This window comes from Aotus nancymaae, unplaced genomic scaffold (assembly GCF_030222135.1).
Source record: "Aotus nancymaae isolate 86718 unplaced genomic scaffold, 86718_ANA_hifiasm-v0.15.2.pri h1tg000158l, whole genome shotgun sequence".
In the NCBI taxonomy this organism is placed as follows: Eukaryota; Metazoa; Chordata; class Mammalia; order Primates; family Aotidae; genus Aotus; species Aotus nancymaae.
In genome coordinates this window covers 740,722-763,986 of record NW_026988573.1, presented here as the reverse complement: position 1 = coordinate 763,986, position 23,265 = coordinate 740,722, and the positions used below count along the sequence as shown (strand labels likewise).

At 43.0% G+C, this 23,265-nt stretch overlaps 1 protein-coding gene across 9 annotated transcripts in view; it reads left to right on the top strand.

The window, feature by feature from the left end:
- The window catches only part of TSC1 (TSC complex subunit 1), a 52,507-nt gene that overhangs the window by 23,552 nt on the left and 5,690 nt on the right, over positions 1-23,265 (top strand). For 6 of the 9 annotated variants that reach the window (XM_064371706.1, XM_064371710.1, XM_064371707.1 and 3 more), the window contains exons 9-22: positions 8,217-8,392; positions 9,097-9,212; positions 9,552-9,663; positions 9,957-10,078; positions 12,986-13,055; positions 13,516-13,620; positions 14,219-14,777; positions 15,859-15,902; positions 16,467-16,633; positions 17,446-17,628; positions 18,507-18,617; positions 19,325-19,447; positions 22,753-22,940; positions 23,019-23,180. In XM_064371706.1, coding sequence (XP_064227776.1) covers positions 8,217-8,392; positions 9,097-9,212; positions 9,552-9,663; positions 9,957-10,078; positions 12,986-13,055; positions 13,516-13,620; positions 14,219-14,777; positions 15,859-15,902; positions 16,467-16,633; positions 17,446-17,628; positions 18,507-18,617; positions 19,325-19,447; positions 22,753-22,940; positions 23,019-23,180 — 2,238 coding nt within the window. The remainder of the gene's footprint in view (positions 1-8,216; positions 8,393-9,096; positions 9,213-9,551; positions 9,664-9,956; positions 10,079-12,985; positions 13,056-13,515; positions 13,621-14,218; positions 14,778-15,858; positions 15,903-16,466; positions 16,634-17,445; positions 17,629-18,506; positions 18,618-19,324; positions 19,448-22,752; positions 22,941-23,018; positions 23,181-23,265) is intronic. The other 3 variants (XM_012457915.3, XM_012457916.3, XM_012457917.3) reach the window with 1 other exon arrangement.

Sequence of the window (23,265 nt, the reverse complement as noted above, 5' to 3'; positions counted from 1 at the left end):
AGAGCCCTACAGAGGCCCCCAGGTATGTTCTCTGTAAAAACTGAACCTTTGAGTCTTTTGATTGGAGGATTCCACGCACAGTGGAGAGTGGAACTGAGGATGAGACTGAGCAAGGGAATTAGAGGAAATTTACAGACTGAGCTGTGGGAGGCCCACCTCCTTCCCTCTCCTTGTCTCTGGCTGGTAGCAAGGCTTATGCTCCCCAGTTAGGGGACCCAGCCCTTTTTGGGGAAACTGACCAATGGATATTGACACTTGGGGATCTCCTGCTGAAAAAGCCGGCTCACTGTCTGATCCCCCGACAGCAAATCTCACCTCTCCACAGACACTGCCTCCACCACACAGAGCCTCAGCCAGCTTAAAGCAGTTTATGGTCAGATATATGTAGAGAAGTATAGAAAATGTGTATGTGAAGTTTAATAATAACACAAAAACACATGTAGCTGGCACCTAGCTTAAAAAAATAGAACATTACCAGTACCTTAGAGGCTCCCGGTGGAACTCCTCTTTCTCCCTAACCACCTCAGAGGCAACTACCATTGTTGCTTTTATATTAATCATTCTCTTGCTTTTCTTTATAGTTTTACTGTGTGTATTGCTTTGTTTTGAAAAGCTAGTTGATTAGGAAGCAAAGTCTGGCTAAGAGAAGGGCAGTCTTGTCACTAGTAGTTGAAGATTTCCAGGAGATGAGAGGAGGAACAGCACGTCTGAGTTTTGGTGTGGTTTCACCGTCCCTGAGGTTTCACAGCCCCATCTGGGAAGTCAGTGCACAAGGTCATGAGTGAATCTGGGAAACACAAGGCTTACCCTCATCAGAGCGTCTGGCAAGGCTTCTAGCAAGGGCACGGTACTGGACATGCGCAAAATATGGCAGGCGGGGAGGCTGCTCTCTGTTCCTGCTTCCAGCTCTCAGGAGTAGGTCAGACAGAATCCTCCTGTGGAATAAAATGAATGTCCTCTGCTGATCAGGCAGAGAAGGGAGAGTAGGAACTTCATCAGTTTGTAGTCAAGACAAACGAAGTACACACAAGTTCTACAGGCTCTGTCCCTCATTAAAAAGATAGTGCATGACAGCAAGAACCTTGAGACATCCCTGTCTCTTGCCAGGTCTGTTCTGATCTGAACTGGTTCTCGTCTGTGCCAAGTACGCAGCTGTCTTCCTAGTCTCCTGGGGCTTTCCTTCGCCTCTCTCATGTGCAGGATCTCCCGTTTCTGGTATCTTGTCGTCTTTCTGGTTTACTCTAGTTTTAATAGGACACATCCTCTAGGAGCTTTTTGAGGAAGGGTGCAGTTGTTTGGCTGGGTGTAGACTTACAGGTTAAGAGTCAGTTTCATTCAGTAATTTCAAGGCATTATTCCATTGCCACCCTGCTTCCAGTGTTGCTCTTGGAATTTCTGATCATTTGTATTTGCTGTGTTTTTCTCCAGGGGAGCTACTAGGGAGTTCTCTTTGTTGTCATAATATTCTGAAATTTCCAGTGATGTACCTTGGTATGAATCTATTCTCATTGTTTAAGCTGGAAGCTCTTTAAGTTCTATGACATTTTCTTTAGTCATTTTGTTCTTGATTTCCTGTTTTCTCTGTCTTTCCTCTAGAAATCTAGTTCATCCATGCACCATGTAATGACATTTCAGTCAATGATGGACTCCATAGATGATAGTGGGTCCATGAGATTGTACCACCACATCTTTACTGTACCTTTTCTATGTTCAGATATATCTAGACACACAAATACCTGCCATTGTGTTACAGTTACCTACAGCATTTAGTACAGCACTTTGCTGTACAGGTTTGTAGCCTAGGAGCCTATAACATCTAGGTTTGTATGAGTACACTCTGATGGTCACACAGCAATGAAGTTGCCTAATGATGCATTTCTCAGAACATGTCATCACTGTTGTTAAGTGACACATGACTGTATACATATATAGGGAGTTTTCTTTTCCCTGTATAATCTGTTTCTTCTAAGCTTCCTTCTTTTCTGTTTCGTGTTATTCTTTTTAAATCTTTGAGGCCTTCTGCAAGAATCTAGTAAACTGTTTATATATGGGAAGACAAAACAGCTTTGTTCACAGCGGTAGGACTTGTTGACTTTGAGCTTTGTTGTATGTTGAACTGAGCATCTGTTGGGAATAGTGTTGTCAGTATTGTTTTCTTCTTGAGCTGGTCACATTTTTTAGAAAACAGTCTTCCGATTTTCAGGCTGCTAAGGGTCTGATTGCCTCTCAGGCAAGGAGGCTCATGGTGAGGAAGGGTTGGTGGTCTTGGCATTCAGAATATATGTACTTCACTTAATTCCCTCATTTGGTATGACACTCATGCCCTCAACTTTTTCTGGAATACCTTATCCAGGCAATCTTTGTTTTATTCTCTCTAGAAAATAATCCAGATTTCTGGTGAGAAAAGAGCTGTTGCTTGGGAGTGTAGAGTTAGGGAAGGACCCGGGGCTGTGACTGCTCCTCCAGCGTTTTTTACCCTGTCTTCAGTATTTTAGCTGCCCTTATCTACCTGCTGCTCATCTCCTGTTCCAGAAGTACCAGATGCTATAAATTCCTCATGATTTTAAGGATTCTGTAGTATAATCAGTTGAATCACTTTGAGACAGTGGCAGCTTAGGATTCTGCTGTCATTGGATTTGCAGTGTCAGCACCTGCCTGTCTGCTTTTTAGTTTCAAAAATGTATGATGCTATTGTCTCTCTCCTGTTCTCCTCCTTTTGGGTTTAAAAACAAAGACAAAGAAGTCTTTACTGCAGACAGTGGGATTCCAGGAGGTTGTACTGTTGGGTGCATATGTTCAGCTAACTCTATTAACTTGGAAGGAGAGCCTGACTCATCTTGGCTAGGCAAATTGCTTGACTTTGGAAGGTTTTAACACTAAAGACAGACACCAACATAAAGAGGAGAAAAGAGCTAGAACAAAACCATAGCGATAGAGCAGAAGAAAATGTCCACAGTAGCCACAGAGATAAGGCGTTTGTGCATATGTAAGGATCAGGATGCCACAGAAAAAGACCATTTTGAAGCTAAAGAAAGAATTCTTCAAAATTAAAAATGATAGCCAAAATAAACATTTCAGTAAAAGAATTGGGAGATAAAGTTGATATCTCAGATATCAGCTTTCTGAGATATATATAAATATCTCAGAAAGCAGACCAAATGATAGAGCTGGATAATACGAGCAGAATAGAAATTTAGAATAATCAGTGCAGGAAGTCCCAACATCCAATTAAAAAAAAAAGTTTTAATGCCAGGTGCGATGACTCACGCCTGTAACCCCAGCGCTTTGGGAGGCTGAGGAGGGCGAATCAGTTGAGGTCAGGAGTTCGAGACCAGCCTGGCCAACATGATGAAACTTTGTCTCTACTAAATATACAAAAAATTAGTCGGGCATGGTGGCCGGCGCCTGTAATCTCAGCTACTTGGGAGGCTGAGGCAGGAGAATCACTTGAACCTGGGAGGTGGAGGTTGCAGTGAGCTGAGATCGCACCATTATACTCCAGCCTGGGCAACAGAGCGAAACTCTGTCTCAAAAAAAAAAAAAGAATGCCACCAGTTCTCAATATTGTACAATTTTAAATTACTAGGGATTAACCTTTCAGAGAAAGAAAACAAAATCACATTAATAAGCATCAGAAATAGAAAAAGGTTTCCACTATAATTCTGTACTCAGCCAACTTGTCTATCAAATATGAGACACTTTTAGAATGTATAGACTCAAATTTCCTTCCCATATATCCTTCCTCAGTTAATCACTGAAGCATGTATTCCACCAAAATGAGAGTAAAATCAAGAAGGAGGGAGACAGAATCCAGGAGCCTGGGGCCTGATCATGATCCTTTTACAGGATCATGTGCAGGGAAAGTGTTATGATAGCAACTGCTCAGCAGTGTCGAAAGCAACCAGTCCAGACTTAACTGGGGAGAGAGTGCTTCAGAAGGGAGTTCTTCAGGAAGATGAGGAATAATCCTGGTGGATTCTTTGCATTTCATTAGTAAAAGTTATATTAGGCATTGTTTAGAGCTGTTAGGATGTGTTTAGTAAAAATTAGCAGCAAACACACAAAAAAGTGAGGAAAAGAAACAGAATAATTAAAACTTACAAGAAAGGAAATATTATTATAGTATACTCTGTGGCTCAGCCAAGAGTAGTACTTAGGTACATAATAATTGTGGAAATCAGTTTTGAAAACAACAAAAACAGTTACATATTTCTTTTTTGTTTTTTGTTTTGAGACAAAATCTCACTCTGTCCTCCAGGCTGGAGTGCAGTGGCATGAACTCAGCTCACTGCAGCCTCTGCCTCCTTGGTTCAAACGATTCTCATGTCTCTTTCTGAGTAGCTGGGATTACAGTTGCACACCACCGTGCCCAGCTAATTTTTTTGGTATTTTTAGTAGAGACAGGGTTTCACCATGTTGGCCAGGCTGGTCTCGAACGTCTGACCTCGTGATCCGCCCGCCTTGGTCTCCCAAAGTGCTGGTATTACAGGCGTGAGCCACTGCACCTGGCCAACAGTTACATATTTCTTTTGAAAACATTGAGGAGAGAGAAGGGAAAGGGTATATGGAAGAGATCTCAGTCCTTACTTCCCATAATAGTAAGTTAATAGAAGCTATCTATAATTTATAAATCAAGAAATTAAAAGCACAGGTTGTGTTCTTTAGAAATATAAAGGTAGGATAACAATTCAGCTAACAGAATTGGAAGCAGCTGCCAGAGTGGTTGCAGCAGGGAGGGATGGGAAGAACCTTTAGTACTATATTGACTTTTTAAACTGCCGTATTTCATTGGATCTAAGATACCATTAGACATGTGGTGTTCTTCTATTTTATATACATCTGAGAAAGAAAAAAATGCCAAATAAACTAACATGCATTTGATTAGACTATGGTTCCCAGTTTTAGATATTAAAATCTGAAAAGTCGTTTTAAGAATCGGGGAAATACTGTAAGTGCATAAATTACTTTGATTAAAATAAAACATTTAAATGTATTCCTCTTTTATTATGATTCTCATTTTCTTCTCTAAAATCAATCTTCTTATGTGTACATATGTGTCCGGATGCCTGCTCTCACTTAATCACTTTCTAGTCATGCTGAGAATGCATACAGAGGAGTCTATCCCCATTAACACAATCCCACAGGCAGTGAAAACCCAGGTAGTGAATGAAGATGCAGCCCTGAAACTGAAAGACTCGCTCCTTAGGGAAGATGCCTTGTATTCTCCCCATGTCCTGGACACCTCCTTTTCTGTATTTAATGCCATGTTTTTAGCATCTAAGATATAATGAGCTTTCTACAACAGTTGTGTAGGGTCATGTGTTTTCTTAAGGTAAACCTGTGGAATGCCCTTTAGTGTAGCTTTGCTGTTTTCTGTAAACTTGGGGAAAAAAATTGCAAATCTCTGATGGAGTTTCCAACCACTTACAAACACATAGAGCAAAGTTATGTTGTCTAAAAGAAAAAAGTTTATATTTGACTAGGCATTTATATTTTAAATATTCTGTTAATTATTAGGACCTTTATAAATGCTTGGCAAATACTGAAGAGTTGAAAGAAGAAATGAACATTGTTCATAACTTCATTTCTTTTAATTTGAATACTTACTACACTCAGATCTATTTGCGGGTGTGTCTCTGAATAGTTTTGTATCTTTTATTCATTTAAGATTATATTACAAGCATTTTATGTCATTTAATGTTTGAAAGCATTATTATTTTTTTGAGACAGAGTCTTGCTATGTTGCCCAGGCTGATCTTGAACTCTTGGGCTCAAGTGATCCTCCTGCTTCAGCCTCCCTGGTTGCCGAGAGTACAGGCACCTGAAGAGCATGATTTTTTTTCCTGAGACAAGGTCTTACTCTGTTGCCCAGGCTGGAGTGCGGGGTACAAACATGGCTCATGGCAGCCTCAACGTCCCAGGATCAAGCTGTCCTCCCACCTCAGCCTCCTGAGTAGCTGCGACCATAAGCACATGCCCACCCAGCTATTTTTTGTTGTTGTGGAGGTGGGGTGTGGTCTCACTTTGTTGCCCAGGCTGGTCTTGAACCCCTGGCCTCAAATGATCCTCCTACCTTGGCCTCCCATAGTGCTGGGATTACAGGTGTGAGCCACTGTGCCCAGCTGAAAGCATGATTTTTTTTTTTTCTTTTTTTCAGAGTCTAGCCCTGTTGCTCAGGCTGGAGTGTGGTGGCGCTTTCCTGGCTCTCTGCAACCTGCACCTCTCAGGTTCAAGCGATTCTCATGTCTCAGCCACCCAGGTAGCTAGGATTACAGGTGTAGGCCACCATGCCTGGCTAATTTGTTGTTGTTGTTTTAGAGTTGGGGTTTCGCCATGTTGCCCAGGCTGGTCTTGAACTCCTGGCCTCAAGTAATCTGCCTGCCTTGGCCTCCCAAAGTGCTGGGATTACAGGTATGAGCCACCGCACCTGGCCTTAAGCATGATTTTTAAAATCAACTTTAGTATGGCATAATTTGCTTTCAGTAAAATTAACCGATTTTGCTAAGTTTTGACAAAAGTCTCAATCATAATGAAGAACATTTCCATCACCCCAAAAGTTCCTTGGTACCCTTTGTGGTCAGTGTCTTCCCCAACTTCGGACAACCATTGATCTGTTAAAAGCATGCTTTTTCGTGGTGATATAATAATAGTTATTCTATAAACTATATCCCTTTGGTTGAACTTCGAGTTATTTCCTTTATTTCATTGAAAGGTGTGCTGTGCTGAACATTGTTGTATGTCTTGATGTATGTCTGTTTCTATAGGATAAATTCTCAGAAGTGAAACTGCAGATCACATAAAAGGAATCTTTAGACAGTTTCTAAATACCTTCGGCCAGGCACTGTGGCTTACACCTCTAATCCCAGCACTTTGGAAGGCGGAGGTGGGTGGATCACTTGAGGTCAGCAGTTCGAGACCAGCCTGGCCAACATGGTGAAACCCCACTTCTACTAAAAATATAAAAAATTAGCCAGGCATGGTGGCGGCCACCTGTAATCCTAGCTACTTGGGAGGCTGAGGCAGGAGAATCACTTGAATCTAGAAGGTAGAGGTTACAGTGAGCCCAGATCGCACCACTGCACTATCTAGCCTGGACGGCAGAATGAGACTCCATCTCAAAAAAAAAAAAAAAAAATCCTCACAGGAGACCAGCACCATGGCTCACTTCTATAGAAACAGATGTTCATCAACCCATACAACAGTGTTCAGCACAGCACAGCTTGCAGTGGAAAGAAGAAATAACCCAAAGTTCAACCAAAGGGATCTATTTTGTAGAATAATTATTATTATACCACCTGAGAAAGCATGCTTTTAGCAGATCGATGGTTACCAGAAGTGGGGGAGGAGACTGACCACGAAGGGCACAAAGGAAATTTTGGGGTGATGGAAATGTTCTATTATGTTTACAACTTTTGTCAAAACTTAGCAAAATTAATTTTATTGTAAGCAAATTATGCCATACTAAAGTTGGTTTAAAAAAATCATGCCTTCAGCTGGGCACGGTGGGTCATGCCTGTAATCCTAGCACTTTGGGAGGCCAAGGTGGTAGGATCATTTGAGGCCAGTAGTTTGAGACCAGCATGGGCAACAAAGTGAGACCCATTTCTGTAAGAATATTAGCCAGGCATGGTGGCATGTGCCTGTAGTCGCAGCTACTTGGGAGGCTATGGCAGGAGGATCCCTGAGCCTAGGAGCTGAAGGCAGCAGTGAGCCATGATCATGCCACCGTACTGCAGCCTGGGTGATAGAGTGAGACCTCATCTCTAAAAAAAGAAAAAAATCCTCGTGGGCTTTCTCTGGTTTGTCTTTTATACTCTGTTTCTGGTCTAGGGATGGGTTTGACACCTGAGGCCTTGATAGGAAAACCTTATTTTTTGATGACCTTTGTTCCAAAGGACATTTTTCCCTGCTGGCCGCTCTACTGCATCACTTAATGTTTCGCTGTTCCATTTTGAGGCTACGCCTAGTCTTTTGTTGAGGAAATTTTGCTTTCAGATTAGATTGTTAACTTGATATAACCATTTTAAACGGGGAAGGTATAGGACTATAAAATGAACGACTGTTTCTTTATGTACTAGAATTGTTTCAGACTTGGGCTGGCATGGTCCTGCTTATTCTTTGATATCAGAGTTCCGTGGCTGGCACTGAGTTGACACTCTGAACTCTGAAGTATTTAATTGTAGTTTGCATTTCTTGACATTCATTGCCTTTTACAGGTGGAAGAGATTAGAAACTCATGATGTTGTAATCGAGTGTGCCAAAATCTCTCTGGATCCCACAGAAGCCTCATATGAAGATGGCTATTCTGTGTCTCACCAAATCTCAGCCCGCTTTCCTCATCGTTCTGCTGAAGTCACCGCCAGCCCTTATGTTGACACACAGAATAGCTACGGTAAAAAATGCGTCTTTGGTACTTCTCTGTTTTGCAGCTTTGTCTCTGGAAAACATTTGTCTTTGTTGACTTTCTTTTCTTGAGTAAGACTCAGTTCAGTTCCTAGGAATTTTTCCCAAAATAGTTTAAATTTGCATTTGCCTCCATTTTCTTCTAATTAATTTCTCCTTCAAGTTTAATTTAGATGTCCTTGGTCTCCTGCCTGATTGTATGCCAACAGAGTTGGTAACGTGTCTCCGTAACGTGTCTCCAACAATTAACAAAGAAAATGGGTTCAAGTATTTGACTTCCAGACTCCCCTCTTAAGGGAATCTTTCTAAATTTCAGACATTTCGAGTGGGGCTCTTTTGGCCATGGCACTGACACAATCTGAATGAGTCTGAACAATGTAGAATTGGATTCATATAAAAATCTAGGCTTTATTTGTGGGTCACACCCACTGAAGTTGTCATCCTGAGGCTGTTTGTGGTTATCCTGAGGCTTAACTAGACATCAAACCTTATTGAACTTTATCTTAAAGGAGCATTTCAAGAAACTCTGAAGTGTTACTTTGTCGTCAAGGATGTCAATAAGTCCCTCATATTTTTTAGATACAGAGAATTGAATATTATCAAAAGGTCTGGAGGACCGTCTTTTTTTTTTTTTTTAATCAGCATAATCTAAAACCACACACTAACCCCCTGTGTTCTTCCCTTTCATTTTAGGGAGTGCTACTTCTACCCCTTACTCCACTTCTCGGCTGACGTTGTTAAATACGCCAGGGCAGCTACCTCAGACTCTGAGTTCCCCATCGACACGGTTGATAACTGAACCGTCGCAAGTATGGTGTCAACTAGTGTGCCTGCTCTCTCCTCTGCTTTCTGGTGAAGCTGACCCTTTGGGTCAGATTTAGTATGTGGTTGGGAAAATTTCATACTGCTCATTTCAGGAGTCACTTTTAAGAACCCATGATACTAGCAAAGAAAGTTACTGTTGCCTCTTAGGTTCATCTTGAAGTCTTGATTCACAAAATGCAACTTGTTTCTTGATAAACTTTTAATAAGATGCCTTTTTCTAGTTGAAAAAGCTAAATTTAAACTGAACACTGGCCATGGATAGAAACCTTGTGGATGACTTAGCATTCCTTTGCCACTGCTGATGCACTTTATTAACTTCCCAGGCTACTCTTTGGAGCCCATCTATGGTTTGTGGTATGACCACTCCTCCAACTTCTCCCGGAAATGTCCCACCTGATCTGTCACACCCTTACAGTAAAGTCTTTGGTACAACTGGTATGTATGTCTTAGGTTGATTTGATTGGTTGGTTTTGGCTGCCTTTAATAGCAGGAGGAGCTCTCTGTCAGATCTAAGGGGCCACTTGCAGTTGTAAACTTATTTTTGACACTTACTGCAAATCCCTGGGGCTTTCAGCATGTGTAAAGTGAACCTAAAAACAAAGAGACTGCTCTCAATCCCCAGAAAGTTAACTCTAGCAGCTTTATTCATAGTAATATGCTAAAAAAAATTGGCAGTTGTTCTAATAGTTGGGCTCAGTGTTCATATATGTTCTGCCTTTGTCTCTGAGCAGGTGGAAAAGGAACTCCTCTAGGAACCCCAGCAACCTCTCCTCCTCCAGCCCCGCTCTGTCATTCAGATGACTACGTGCACATTTCACTCCCCCAGGCCACAGCCACACCCCCCAGGAAGGTGCGATCCAGCTCATCTGCTATCCCTCTGCCCAGGCACAGTAACTCGTTTGCAGGCCTCACTTAGAGAAGCCTAATTATGCCAGATATAATTCTCACCTAAAATGCAATGGGTTTGAATCAGAATAATTGAAAATATACTAGGAAGCTGCTCTCAAGGTGTGATCTGCTGACCCCTGAGTGGTTCGAAACTCTGCTTTGGAAGAACTCTTATAGGGAATCCAGTAGGTCAAATCTACTTTCTTGAATTATTATTATTATTTTTTGAGACAGGGTCTTGCTCTGTCACCCAGGGTGGAGTGCAGTGGAGCAATCATGACTCACTGCAGCCTCAACCTCCCAGACCCATGCAATCCTCCTGCATCAACCTCCCAAGTAGCTGGGACTACAGGCGTGTGCCATGACACCTGGCTAAGTTTTTTTTGTGTGTGTGGTGTTTTTTTTTTTTTTTTTGGTAGAGATGAGGTCTCACTGTGTTGCCCAGGATAGTTTTAAACTCCTGGGCTCAAACGATCCTCCCACCTGGGCCTCCCAAAGTGCCGGGATTACAGGTGTGAGCCACCACACCTAGCCAAACCCACTTTCATAGTAACATTAAGCTGTCATCTGCCCTTCCCACTGCGTTGGCATCTGCACTGATGGCACAAAGATTATGGAGGGTGAAATGGTGGCAACTTAGCCTGAATCAAGGCAGGCATTGAAGTGTCCTATCCTAGTAAGCCTTGCATTCTTCCTTGACATATTCTCTCTATTAAAAATAAAAATAAAAAAATTTTAAAAGTTGAGTGTTCTGTATTAAGCAGTAACAATGATTAATTTTATTAAATTTTAGCCCTTGAGAACATGTATGTGTAATGTTCTTTGTGACAAAACAAAAAATATGCATAAGGCACATATACTGCATACCAGAGTATGATGGTCCGCCTCTGGCCCTCATGCAGTTATTTGAATTGAGAGGTGAACTAGCTGCCTTTTTTCACAGACTACCAGTTTTATTTGAAAGAACAACTGTCTTACAAACTGGTTATTCAGACTTGGATATTTGGCAGGCAGTTTCTTAAATGATGAGCTGAGTTTGTCACTTCAGGATAAATAACTGACAGTATTTGTTGCCAACAATAAAATCCAACTCTCACGTGGAAATTAGGATAGTAAAAAACGTGTCTGTAACACCATGAACTTGATAGCTGCCCGAAGACTTTTATGATGAGATTGAAAAGTCTTAGGAAATGTAGTCATTTGATTTTTTGATATTGTATAATGAAGTGTTTCAACATTTGGAATATTTGAATAACTTGATGAGCCAATATTTTCAGAATGTCCAGTGTATGCTGTTACAGAACCATGCATAGGTAAAAAGCACATTCAGAGTACAAGGTAGGCTGGGCGTGGTGTCTCACACCTGTAATCCCAGCACTTTGGGAGTCTGAGGCAGGTGGATCATTTGAGGTCAGGAGTTCAAGACCAACCTGGCCTACATGCTGAAATGCCATTTCTGCTAAATACAAACATTAGCCAGCTGTGGTGGCAGGCACCAGTAATTCCAGCTACTCGGGAGGCTGAGGCAGGAGAATCGCTTGAACACAGGAGGCATTGCAGTGAGCTGAGATCACCCCACTGTACTCCAGCCTGGGCAATAGAGCAAGACTCCATCTCAAAAAGAAAAAAAAGTACAAGATAGACTAGTGGGTTTTAGTGCAGTGTGAAAAGCTCATTGATGTGGTTTCAAATTTCACTTTGTAACTTTAAGAAACTACCACTTATCAAATTTTGGTGTAATAACAAAGACAATTATTTGAAAAGTCTGTTAACATATGTATACTTTTTGTGGCTGGATGCGGTGGCTCACTCCTGTACCTAGCACTTTGGGAGTCTAAGGGAGGTAGATTGCTTGAGCCCAGGAGTTCAAGACCAGCCTGGGCAACATGCAAAACCCTATCTCTACCAAAAAAAAAAATTACCCAGATGTAGTCCCAGCTGCTCGGGAAGCTGATGTAGGATGGCTTGAGCCCAGGAGGCAGAGATTGCAGTAAGCCATGGTCACACCACTGCATTCCAGCCTAGGTGACAGAGCCAGACCCTGTCTCAAAAAGAAAAACAAACAACACGTATGTTTACTTTTACAATTACATATCAGTGGGACCCCAGATTTTCTTTATAAACGTCAGTCAAAATAACATATTGTAACAGATTGAATATAAAGGTAGATATGAGAATCCAGCTATCTTTCACAAAGCCACGTATTAAAGAGATGGCAAAAATGTTCCACTCCTCTCACTAAATTTATTTTTCATTCGGGAAATATAGGTTTTTTTTTTTTTTTAAATAAGAATATGTATGTTATTTACATTAACTTGTAATGGACTTATTTTTAAGGGAATTAGTATTTTTAAAATTTCCCAGTTTTCTAATACGATAATTATGCCTCATAAACAAAAGCTCTTGGGATTCTCCAATCTTCTTCTTATTATTATTATTTTGTGTGTGTGAGACAGGGTCTCACTCTGTCGCCTAGGCTGAAGTGTAGTGGCACAATCACAGCTCACTGCAGCCTTGACCTCCCTGGCTCAGGTGATCCTCCCACCTCAGCCTCCTGGGTAGCTGGGACCACAAGCACTGGTCACCACGCCCAGCTAATTTTTTAATTTTTTGTAGAGATGGGGTTTTGCCATGTTGCCCAGGCTAGCCTCAAACTCCTGAGCTCAAGGGATCCACTGACCTCCGTCTTCCAAAGTGCTGGGACTATAGGCGTGGGCCACCATGCCAAGCCTGAAGTCATTTTTAAGACTGTAAAGAAAGCATCCAAACAATTTGAGAATCACTGGGCTGACCTTTAAACTACTTTACAATATGCTCGAGAACATGTACATTTTTCGCTTTGTGATATAAGTGATACGTATCTTTTCAGGAAGAGCGAATGGATTCTGCAAGACCATGTCTACACAGACAATACCATCTTCTGAATGACAGAGGATTAGGTAAAGTTTCTACCTCATGACAGGCCTTTCTTGCCTCTTCTAATTGGGTTATATGTGTTTAAGAAAAGACAAGGAAATTCTGGGATATCCAAAATACTGAGGTCTACAGATAATCAAACAAGTAGAGAATTCTAAAAGCCAACCTAATAATATGAAAAACAGTTTTTAAGCTATTGCAATGAAGTACCTGTATTTTGACTTGGCTAAACTATTGGTCTCTGTTTTCAGAGACATTAAGAACTGAGAATTTTATTTTCTATAGGATTATTTTTGGTACTTTTAGTTATATTATTTTTAACACCTCAGTCTTTTGTAATATCCCTAGGGCAGAGCCATGTCCAGCCTTCTCTGTTCAACAGGAAGAATTATTACAGACATATTCTATACAGTGTAAGCAGTTCTACACTTACAGGGATTACACTGGATTTCTTTGACTTCAGTTGTCTTTGTTTCTCTTCAGAAGAGCCACCTGGCAGCAAAGGTTCTGTCACGCTAAGTGATCTTCCAGGGTTTTTAGGTGATCTGGCCTCTGAAGAAGATAGTATTGAAAAAGATAAAGAAGAAGGTAATGCATGTGGGATTGCTGTGAGATGATAAAACCTGACCCTCATTCTGCTGTAAATCTGGGATTTTGTACCAGTGCTCACAGGCTTGCTTGATTTATTTTCTCTTGAAGTAACAAGATGGGTGGTTTAGTCTGGGACCTATGCCAGTTAAAGAGTTGCCCACCTCCCCCCCGCACCTTTTTTTTAGATAAAGTGTTGCTCTGTTACCCAGGCTGGAGTGCAGTGGCATGATCATGGCTTACTGCAGCTTTGACCTCCCAGGTTCGAGCAGTCCTCCCACCTCAGCCTCCTGAGTAGCTGGGACCACAAACATGCAGCACTATGCTCAGCTGATTATTTTATTTTATTTTTTTTGTAGAGATGGGATCTCCCTATGTCGTCCAGGCTGGTCAATATCTCCTGGGCTCAAGTGATCCTCCTGCCTCAGCCTCCCAAAGTTCTGGCATTACAGGCATGAGCCACCATGCCCAGCTGGATGCCATTTTTTCTCTCCCCTCTGAGTGACACCGGTACGTGGCAGCATGCAACCCAAACTGTCTAGCCTTTCTCAGGTGGAATACTGACTGCCGTTTCTCTTGTTTCCTCTCATCCTCTCAGCTGCAATATCTAGAGAACTTTCTGAGATCACCACAGCAGAGGCCGAGCCTGTGGTTCCTCGAGGAGGCTTTGACTCTCCCTTTTACCGAGACAGTCTCTCAGGTTCTCAGCGGAAGACCCATTCAGCAGCCTCCAGTGCTCAGGGCACCAGCGTGAACCCTGAGCCTTTACACTCCTCCCTGGACAAGCTTGGGCCTGATACACCAAAGCAAGCCTTTACTCCCATAGACCTGCCCTGTGGTGGTGCTGATGAAAGCCCTGCAGGAGACAGGGAATGCCAGACTTCCATGGAGACCAGTATCCTCACTCCCAGCCCTTGTAAAATTCCACCTCAGAGGAGAGGGGGCTTTGGAAGCGGGCAGCCTCCCCCGTATGATCATCTTTTTGAGGTGGCATTGCCAAAGACAGCCCATCATTTTGTCATCAGGAAGACTGAGGAGCTGTTAAAGAAAGCAAAAGGAAGCACAGAGGAAGATGGTGTGCCCTCTACCTCCCCAATGGAAGTGCTGGACAGACTGATACAGCAGGGAGCAGACGCGCACAGCAAGGAGCTGAACAAGTAAGGGACTGGGGCCCTCTCTTCTGTGTTAAATGGTCCATTTTACTGAAAAGTACAAAAAGCGTAAGGCGGGAACAAGAATCACTCTTCGCACTCCCACCCTGAGGCAGCTGGTTCTCTCCTGTTTGTTAGATGTCCTTCTTAGCTGTTGCATCTTCACATGTGTACCCATGAGTGACCTCTGTGCACCTAAGTTGGGATGACTCCTTAGCAGTCTATTTCAAATGAGTCTTTATATAGGCCATTTTGTGCCTCTGTTCTCTGAGGACACTCAAATGCTTTCATGTGTGTCCTCTGCAAGCTATAGGTAAAAATGAGGTTGTGGAATTTCAAAGAATATAGGAATATTTGTCACAGTGTTTCCCTCTCTAGCTGCAGATTATTATTCTTATTTTCTATTTTGGTATCACAGTTCATTTAGGTGGAGGGTAAAATCATCAGCATTTTGTGCAAGTTCAGGTGGCCTGACATCCCCTCCAAACCCCTAGAGGCACATAAGTTTTCATAGGAATCTAGCTGAGAAACTGTTTCCCATCCTTATTTTATTAGCTGTTTTGCAGGTGCTTAGGGAATATTTTTATTTTTCTTCTTATACACTATGCTATGGTGGAAATTGGCAGGGGTAATAATATTTAAACTCTCTCTTTTTAAAATGAGATTTGGTGTGATAGGCTCAGGTAAATTACCTACTTCTTCCTTAAATTTGAGTGGCAGTAGCTTCACAACAGAGTGTACTCCCTGTATATTTCAACAGACAGGGTTGAAAACAGCTCTCAGTGTGTTTGACTACTCAGTTTCTCTGGAGAGCTGGCCTCAGAAACGGAGGCCATGTTGTGTGCAGTGGAGCTCAGGCTGAGGCCTTCTCTGCTCTGGAGACCAGGTCATAGGCAGTGGGGCCACCTCCCATGGCATCCACTGTAGGCTTCTCTAACTCTCTGTGGACCTGGAGTTTGAAACATTCTTATGCCATTGCGAATTCTGACCACAAGGAAGTGATCTAACCTTGCTGCAAATAAAAGTCCAAATAAGTTCTTTTCTTGGTACAACCAGTAACTTTGTTACTCAAAAACTTTCTTCCTAGGTTGCCTTTACCCAGCAAGTCTGTCGACTGGACCCACTTTGGAGGTAAAGTTGTTACTTTGTCCTTGAAGGAGGTGCCCTCTGGGAAATAGATCTCCCCTTGGCTGTTGCTCCAGCCAGGCTATCTGCCTGGCTAAAAGATCTCCAGTGTTGCAAAGTCAGCATTTCTCATTTTTGAAAAGTGGCAAGTAGCATGCACTTGAGAGAAGAAGTACACACAGTACAGACTTCATGCCAGGCTTCCATAGAAAAGACCCAAGTGGGGTGGGCGGTGCAGCTGAGTCTTCCTGGGGAACAACTCACCAGTGAAGGAAGGGCCTTGAGAAGTAGAAAGGGCATCTGAAATGTGTGATCTAGATTTGTGGGGAAAAGAAAGCAAGCTCTCAGAGTCATCCCACGTGATACAACAACCCTTTGCATTCCTTCACAAGGGAGACACATACTCCATACCTTCCCCCTCCTGTTTGGGAGCCAAGTGGTCATTTGCCAAGAGAGTGGTGATTTGTTTTAAAGAATTGTGTTTGTTAAGCTAACAACACATGGGAAGGGGGCTTGATTGAACAGTCTGTAAAAGGCATTTCTGCCACCCTCCCTCTGCTTTAAAATCAGGCTCTCCTCCTTCAGATGAGATCCGAACCCTCCGAGATCAGTTGCTTTTACTGCACAACCAGTTACTCTATGAGCGTTTTAAGAGGCAGCAGCATGCCCTGCGGAACAGGCGGCTCCTCCGCAAGGTGATCAAAGCAGCAGCTCTGGAGGAACATAATGCTGCCATGGTGAGGACGGGGAGGGGCAGGTGGAGCTCACTTTTTGTTTTATTTTGGGTCAGCTATACAGCTGAGGAGGTCAGAGTTCCCAGTCCTTTCCAGTCCTTCAGGCAGATCACTTGAGATTAAGACATGAATGGTTATGTCTCGGAATTCCCTCACACTTCTCAGAAATCATGGGGACAAGTGATTTTTTTGTGTGTATGTTTGCGTATAGTCGGCATGATGATGAAGGGTCAGAAGATGATTTTATTTTTCCATAAAACTAACTCTCGTAAAGCTGTTTCATGGCACAAAACAGAAGTGTGTATTGTACAGTGGGTGTGAAGCCAGTCGGACCTGGAGTTTGAATCTCGGCTCTACCAGTGTTACCTTAGAAAAGTAACAGCCTCTTGAAGCCTCTGTTAGCCATGCTATAAAATGGAAGTGATAATAGCAGCACCTACTGTTTAGGTTGTGATGGTTTAAAGAAATTATGTCGGTAAGCACTTGCTCAGTGCCCAGCACACTGCAAGCATTCAGTAAATGCTCATCATTTAGTGAACTTGGTACCATGTATGAGAGATTTTACCCATTGTTGGTAGTCAGACTTTTGAAAGTGTTGGAAGCAATTTGATCCCTGAGAAGATTTCTTTACTTAATGCAAAATTTGGAAAACTTTGATCTAAAGCCAAGTAAGACAGTAGTGAGCTCTGAGTTTGCGTCTGTAGTTTTACATTGTCAGGGTAGCTTATGACTGTTCAGATGAAATGTTTGCAGTGTGTATTAAATTGCCTGTGTTGGAAGACAGCTAAAATGATGACATTTCTGGTCTCTGCTAGAAAGATCAGTTGAAGTTACAAGAGAAAGACATCCAGATGTGGAAAGTTAGCCTGCAGAAAGAACAAGCTAGATACAGTCAGCTTCAGGAGCAGCGTGACACTATGGTAACCAAGCTCCACAGTCAGATCCGACAGCTGCAGCATGACCGAGAGGAATTCTACAACCAGAGCCAGGAATTACAGGTATAAACTGCACCACCAGGCAGAGTCAACCGCGAGAATGCTGGAGAGCAGTGGGGAGGGAGGCAGCGGGTTTCCTTGGGTGTCCTGGACTTGGTCAGCTTCACTAAGCTGAATGCTCTTCTCTCTGAAATCATGGCAGGTGAATCTTTCTCAGGGCAGATGTTCCCCAACTTTCTTGGTTCATATAATAGCTCCCTTAGTGTCTCAGTAATTTTTTTTCTGCAGCCAAAAAGAAACACTTAACAGTTATGCTCATTAAGTAGATCTGAATAAGTTAGTGAGTATTAATTAATGTCCTAAGAACTTAGTAGCTGTTTGAAGATAATTATAAATTAAAAAAAAAAAATACCTGCAATTACTAATGCTTTGTGTGCACCTATTGGGCACTGCATGGCGTCTCAGACCTTGAAATCAGAGTGGACAGTGACACCATCATTTCCTGTTTCACACTGGTTTTCCTTGTGGTACTTTGTATCACTGCAACCAAAAAAGCCCAGCTTCATTCACAGACCAGCAGCATCATCTCCAGCCAGTTAGTAATTCACAGGGTGTCCAACAGATGGCGCTGTGTCTCCCTCGAAAATTTAAAATCTTTCTGCAGCATCCCTGTGAGTTTGCTGTGTAGCCTCAGGGCTCTCTGGTGCACAGTTTGGGAACTGAGGATCTAAGATCTCTTTTTTTCTTTTGTTAAACAGTGAGGCACTCAGAAATCAACCATAACTTACTTTTTAAAACTAAGATGTCAAATCCTGAGGGCACAAGAATAGTAGAGTCGATGAGCTAGGCATTCCCAGTTCTCTGTGGGCTGGTGGCCAGGTAGGCTTGTGATCTGGTCTGTCAGTGTTCCTGAAATTTCATGTCCACGTCTCTTTGGGTAGACCAAGCTGGAGGACTGCAGGAACATGATCGCAGAGCTGCGGCTAGAATTGAAGAAGGCCAACAACAAGGTGTGTCACACTGAGCTGCTGCTCAGCCAGGTTTCTCAAAAGGTAAGAAGTGAGGCAGACCTGAGTCTGTTCCAACACCGTTTGCTAACATTCTTCCTTCAGACAGGAGGAAGAAATCTGTGACTTGACTGTCTGTGTCATGGGTTCCTATTCCCTGACATTTGGCAATGTCTGGAGACATTTTAGGTTGATGTTTTTGGTGCTACTGGCATCTAGTGGGTAGGAGCCAGGATGCTGCCAAATATCCTACAATGCCCAGGCAGCCCCTGCAGCAAAGAAGTGCCTCTTCTAAACCCTGGTCTACATGTCTCCCGTGGAACTCTTTCTTCATAGCTCGTTTACATCAATGTAAAAAGTGTGTTCGGGTTTTTGAGTGTGAGTTCTCCTTTGGGAATCGTTGCACTTTTTACATCGTTTACTCAAGAACAGTGAGTTTTCCCTAGGGTTTATCCCACTGGACTTTGGTCATATACCTGTCCACCTGCTCCAGGTGTTCTGTGAGTGGTCAGTTTTGATGGACTGCATTTGTGCTGCTTCCCCTTCGCAGAGCACAGTTCTGGAGTGCATTGCTGTCTATTTTTGTTGTTCTTGGGTGCCAAGCTCTCCACCTGTCATGGACCGTAAAACCCTGGGACTTGGTCATTTTGCCTTAACATTGAAATATTGTGCTCCTAGCTGGTTCCCTGTTTAATGCCCATGTGCTAGTCTTATGTCCTCGGATTTTTCACTTTGCTTATGTTTTTGGTTAGCTCTCAAACAGCGAGTCGGTCCAGCAGCAGATGGAGTTCTTGAACAGACAGCTGCTGGTTCTTGGGGAGGTCAACGAGCTATATTTGGAACAACTGCAGAACAAGCACTCAGATACCACAAAGGTATGCCAGGGCTTGGGGAGCCAGACCTTAGTGGGGAAAGCTTTTCAGACCCAGACAGTAAGTCTCCGGCATGTCATATAGAATGGTTTTATGACTTGTTTACTAAAATACAGAGTGGCAGTCCCACTTCTCCCTGGTCCAGCTCTACAAGCACTTTCCAGCCACCATGTGAGCTTGTTTCTCCTTACTGGGTTGCTTTGAAGTTAAGTGAAAGCACTTAATAGTAATTGGTACAGAGTAGGTGTGAAGTGTTTCCTTTCTCTTCCCTATGCCCCCTTTAAAAGAGGGAGAGGAAAAAAGGATGGGGAACCAATTGTGCTTAACCCTACCTCTCAGGACCATGGGTATAGCCTGGTATACATACCAGTTTTTTTTTCCTTTTAATATTGGATTTCTGCAGATGGTAGTTCAGTCCTGGCAACAAGGCCAGCATTGGGATGATCTTACGTTAATTAGTGCCTCACCAGTGGTGTGGAGGCAGAAGTTTTAACTCACTTTATAAATAGCCTCAGGTAATGTTAGTGAATGAGTTGCGAATTGAATTTTAATAGTAGCTGCTCAGATGCTTCCTGTCACTAACTTCTCCATCACACATGGGCCTTCTTTTTAGGTTTCTTGGGCAAGAGTCTTTTTTTAGCCGGATATAGAGAGGAGTCTTAGAACTAGAGATAGTAATTTTCCAATAGAGTTGCTCTTTATTTCTTGGCTCCTCTCAGCTCACAGATACAGACTCCCTTTTTTAGAAGGATGTTAGATGTGGGACTTTCTCTAGAAAGCAGTTACCACTTATTTTTGAGGTGTAATGGCTTTGGGAACAGAAAGGGGGAAAAACAGATCCAAGGCACAAGAGAACGCTGCTGAGACACGCCCGCGCCATCTCCCGAGAGAAGCCTAGACGGCTTGTGCTCCTTGGGACCTTGAGTACCCACCTCTCCTTGGGGCCTTGTTTCCCAGTTCATAAAACAGGGGTGATGCGCAGCTGAGTTGTGATAGTCAGGATGACTAGGGCTGGGCCCGGTGGCACACACTTATAGTGCCAACTACTTGGGAAGCTGAAATAGGAGGATTGCTTAAGCTCAGAAGTTCTAGACCGGCCAGACCTGACGGTTCACGCCTGTAATCCCAGCACTTTGGGAGGCTGAGGCAAGTGGATCACAAGGTCAGGAGTTCAAGACCAGCCTGGCCAAGATGGTGAAACCCTATCTCTCCTAAAAATACAAAAATTGGCCAGGCATGGTGGCAGGAGCCTGTAATCCCAGCTACTCGGAAGCCTGAGGCAGAGAATTGCTTGAACCTGAGAGGCGGAGGTTGCAGTGAGCTGAGATTGCACCGCTGCATTCCAGCCTAGGCGACAGAGTGAGACTCTGTCTCAAAAAAAAAAAAAAGAAGACTTCATCTCCAAAAAAACAAAAAAATAAAAAACACTAAACCGGCCTAAGAGTGAAGAATTTTATCGATTCCTTGACAAGAGGTCCTGAGGCAGGTGAGTTCCCAGTTGGTCAAGTTGGGCATTCAGGGGCAGCGTCAAGGAGCCAGGCTGTTTCTACTCTTTTGCGCTGCCTTGCTTATCCTGTAGGCCTTGTCCTCCAGCTACCTGCACTTATGGTTGCCAGGTGTGTGCCACAGGCAGACATGATGTCCCACAGAGGAGGAGAGCATCTCTTTCTATTTCTTTCTCAGCAAGAAAACCTTTCCCAAGCCCGGCACGGTGGCTCACGCCTGTAATCCCAGCACTTTGGGAGGTCGAGGCAGGCAAATCATGAGGTCAGAAGATCAGGACCATCCTGGCCAACATGGTAAAACCCTGTCTCTACTAAAATACAAAAAATTAGCTGGACGTGGTGGCACATGCCTGTAGTCCCAGCTGCTTGGGAGGCTTAGGTAGGAGAATCACTTGAACTCAGGAGGCAGAAGTTGCAGTGGGCTGAGATCGTGCCACTGCACTCCATCCTGGGCGCAATCAGGCGACAGAGTGAGACTCTGTCTTAAAAAAAAAAAACTTTCCCAGACACTTCCACCATACTTCTCATCTCCACTGTTGGCCAGGCCTGTCCTGTGCCCATCCCTAGCCTAGCCTAGTTAATGCCTTGACCCAGTCAGGATTTGCCCCTGAACCTGGGGCTAGGATTGCTCTTGTTGCATCCAGAGAAAGAGGAAGAGTGAGTGGTAGGAAATCAGGTGGGAATGGTTGGTAGGGGTAGCTGTAAGGATTAGTGAGAGTACACGGATGTTCCTGGCGGATGTTCCTGATTCGAAGCCTTGCATTATTATCCCTAAATAAGTCCTACTGTTTATGACAAAGGCCAGATAGATGCATTCACCTGCCCTGTGCTGAAGTCTGGAGCCATTTAGCGCAGCTGGAACAGCCACATTATCTGAGAGCCAGTTCTGAGCTTAAATCAGTTGCATTCTATAACAAGGAAGCATTGGGCTTACCAGACAGCATCAGGGCAGAGGCACCTTCATGAAAGCTCATCTCCTTGCTGTTTATGGCTTATTATGTTTTTTAAAAATATATATATGGCAAATTTTATGTTATGTGCATTTTACCACACACACAAATGTAACACAGGCTTGTTAGGAAAATATCCTTTCTGCCTTCTTTCTGAGCATTAGTGTGTATCTGCTCTGGGTTTCAAGCTAGTCTAGTCTGTCGGCAGCAGGCCATCTGCCATAGCAGGATCAACAAACCTTGTCAGGGCACCCAGTCTGCAAAGACTGCTTTGCTTGAGCATACCTGCTCCATTAGTGTTCCATTCTGTAGCCGTTCCTGCACTACTGTCAGGAGGGGAGAAAAGCAGAAGAGAAAGCAAGTGGCCTGCAGTACCTCTAGACTGAAAGGATAACTGAATATTGGCATATTTTCACTTGGTGTTTTGTATATGTATATGTTTGCATAGTTGATTGTACTGTTCACACAGTCTTATAGTCTGCTTTTTAATCTTTTTACTGATACCATATCATTTTTTTAAGACTTAGAAATATAGGATGTATTTTAATTTACTTAACTGTTCCCCTGACATTAGACTTAAATGGTGTTTCCAGGTTTTTGCTGTTATAAATATGCTGTGATGATTATTTTTTGTGCAAAATCTCTATTTATGTTTCACATGATTTCCTTGGGGATAGATTTCAAGGAAGGGTTACTAGGATAATACTGCCAGCTTACTTTCCAGAAAGTTGTACTAGTTTATATTTCTACTATCAGTATACTAAAGCGCCTTCTCAGTCCTTACGCTGTCTTTTGAAAATAGATACAGCGTGTTTATTTTTTATAAGTACGAATTCTAGTCTTTTTTTTTTAGGAAGTGGAAATGATGAAAGCTGCCTATCGGAAAGAGCTAGAAAAAAACAGAAGCCAAGTTCTCCAGCAGACTCAGAGGCTTGATACCTCCCAAAAACGGATTTTGGAACTGGAATCTCACCTGGCCAAGAAAGACCACCTTCTTTTGGAACAGAAGAAATATTTAGAGGATGTCAAACTCCAGGCAAGGTAACTTTCATCAGGAAAGGTTTTTGTGTTTTTTATTAAGTGGAACTTCCTATATTCTGGCTGGTCTGTATCTTTCAGAGGACAGCTGCAGGCCGCAGAGAGCAGGTATGAGGCTCAGAAACGGATAACCCAGGTGTTTGAATTGGAGATCTTAGATTTATATGGCAGACTGGAGAAAGATGGCCTCCTGAAAAAACTTGAAGAAGAAAAAGCAGAAGCAGCTGAAGCAGCAGAAGAAAGGTAGGAGCAAAGAACTGATGAAAGACCTTGGGGTTAAGCTGCCAGTACCAGCACGAGGACTGTGTTACATGGTGTGGGAAGCAGT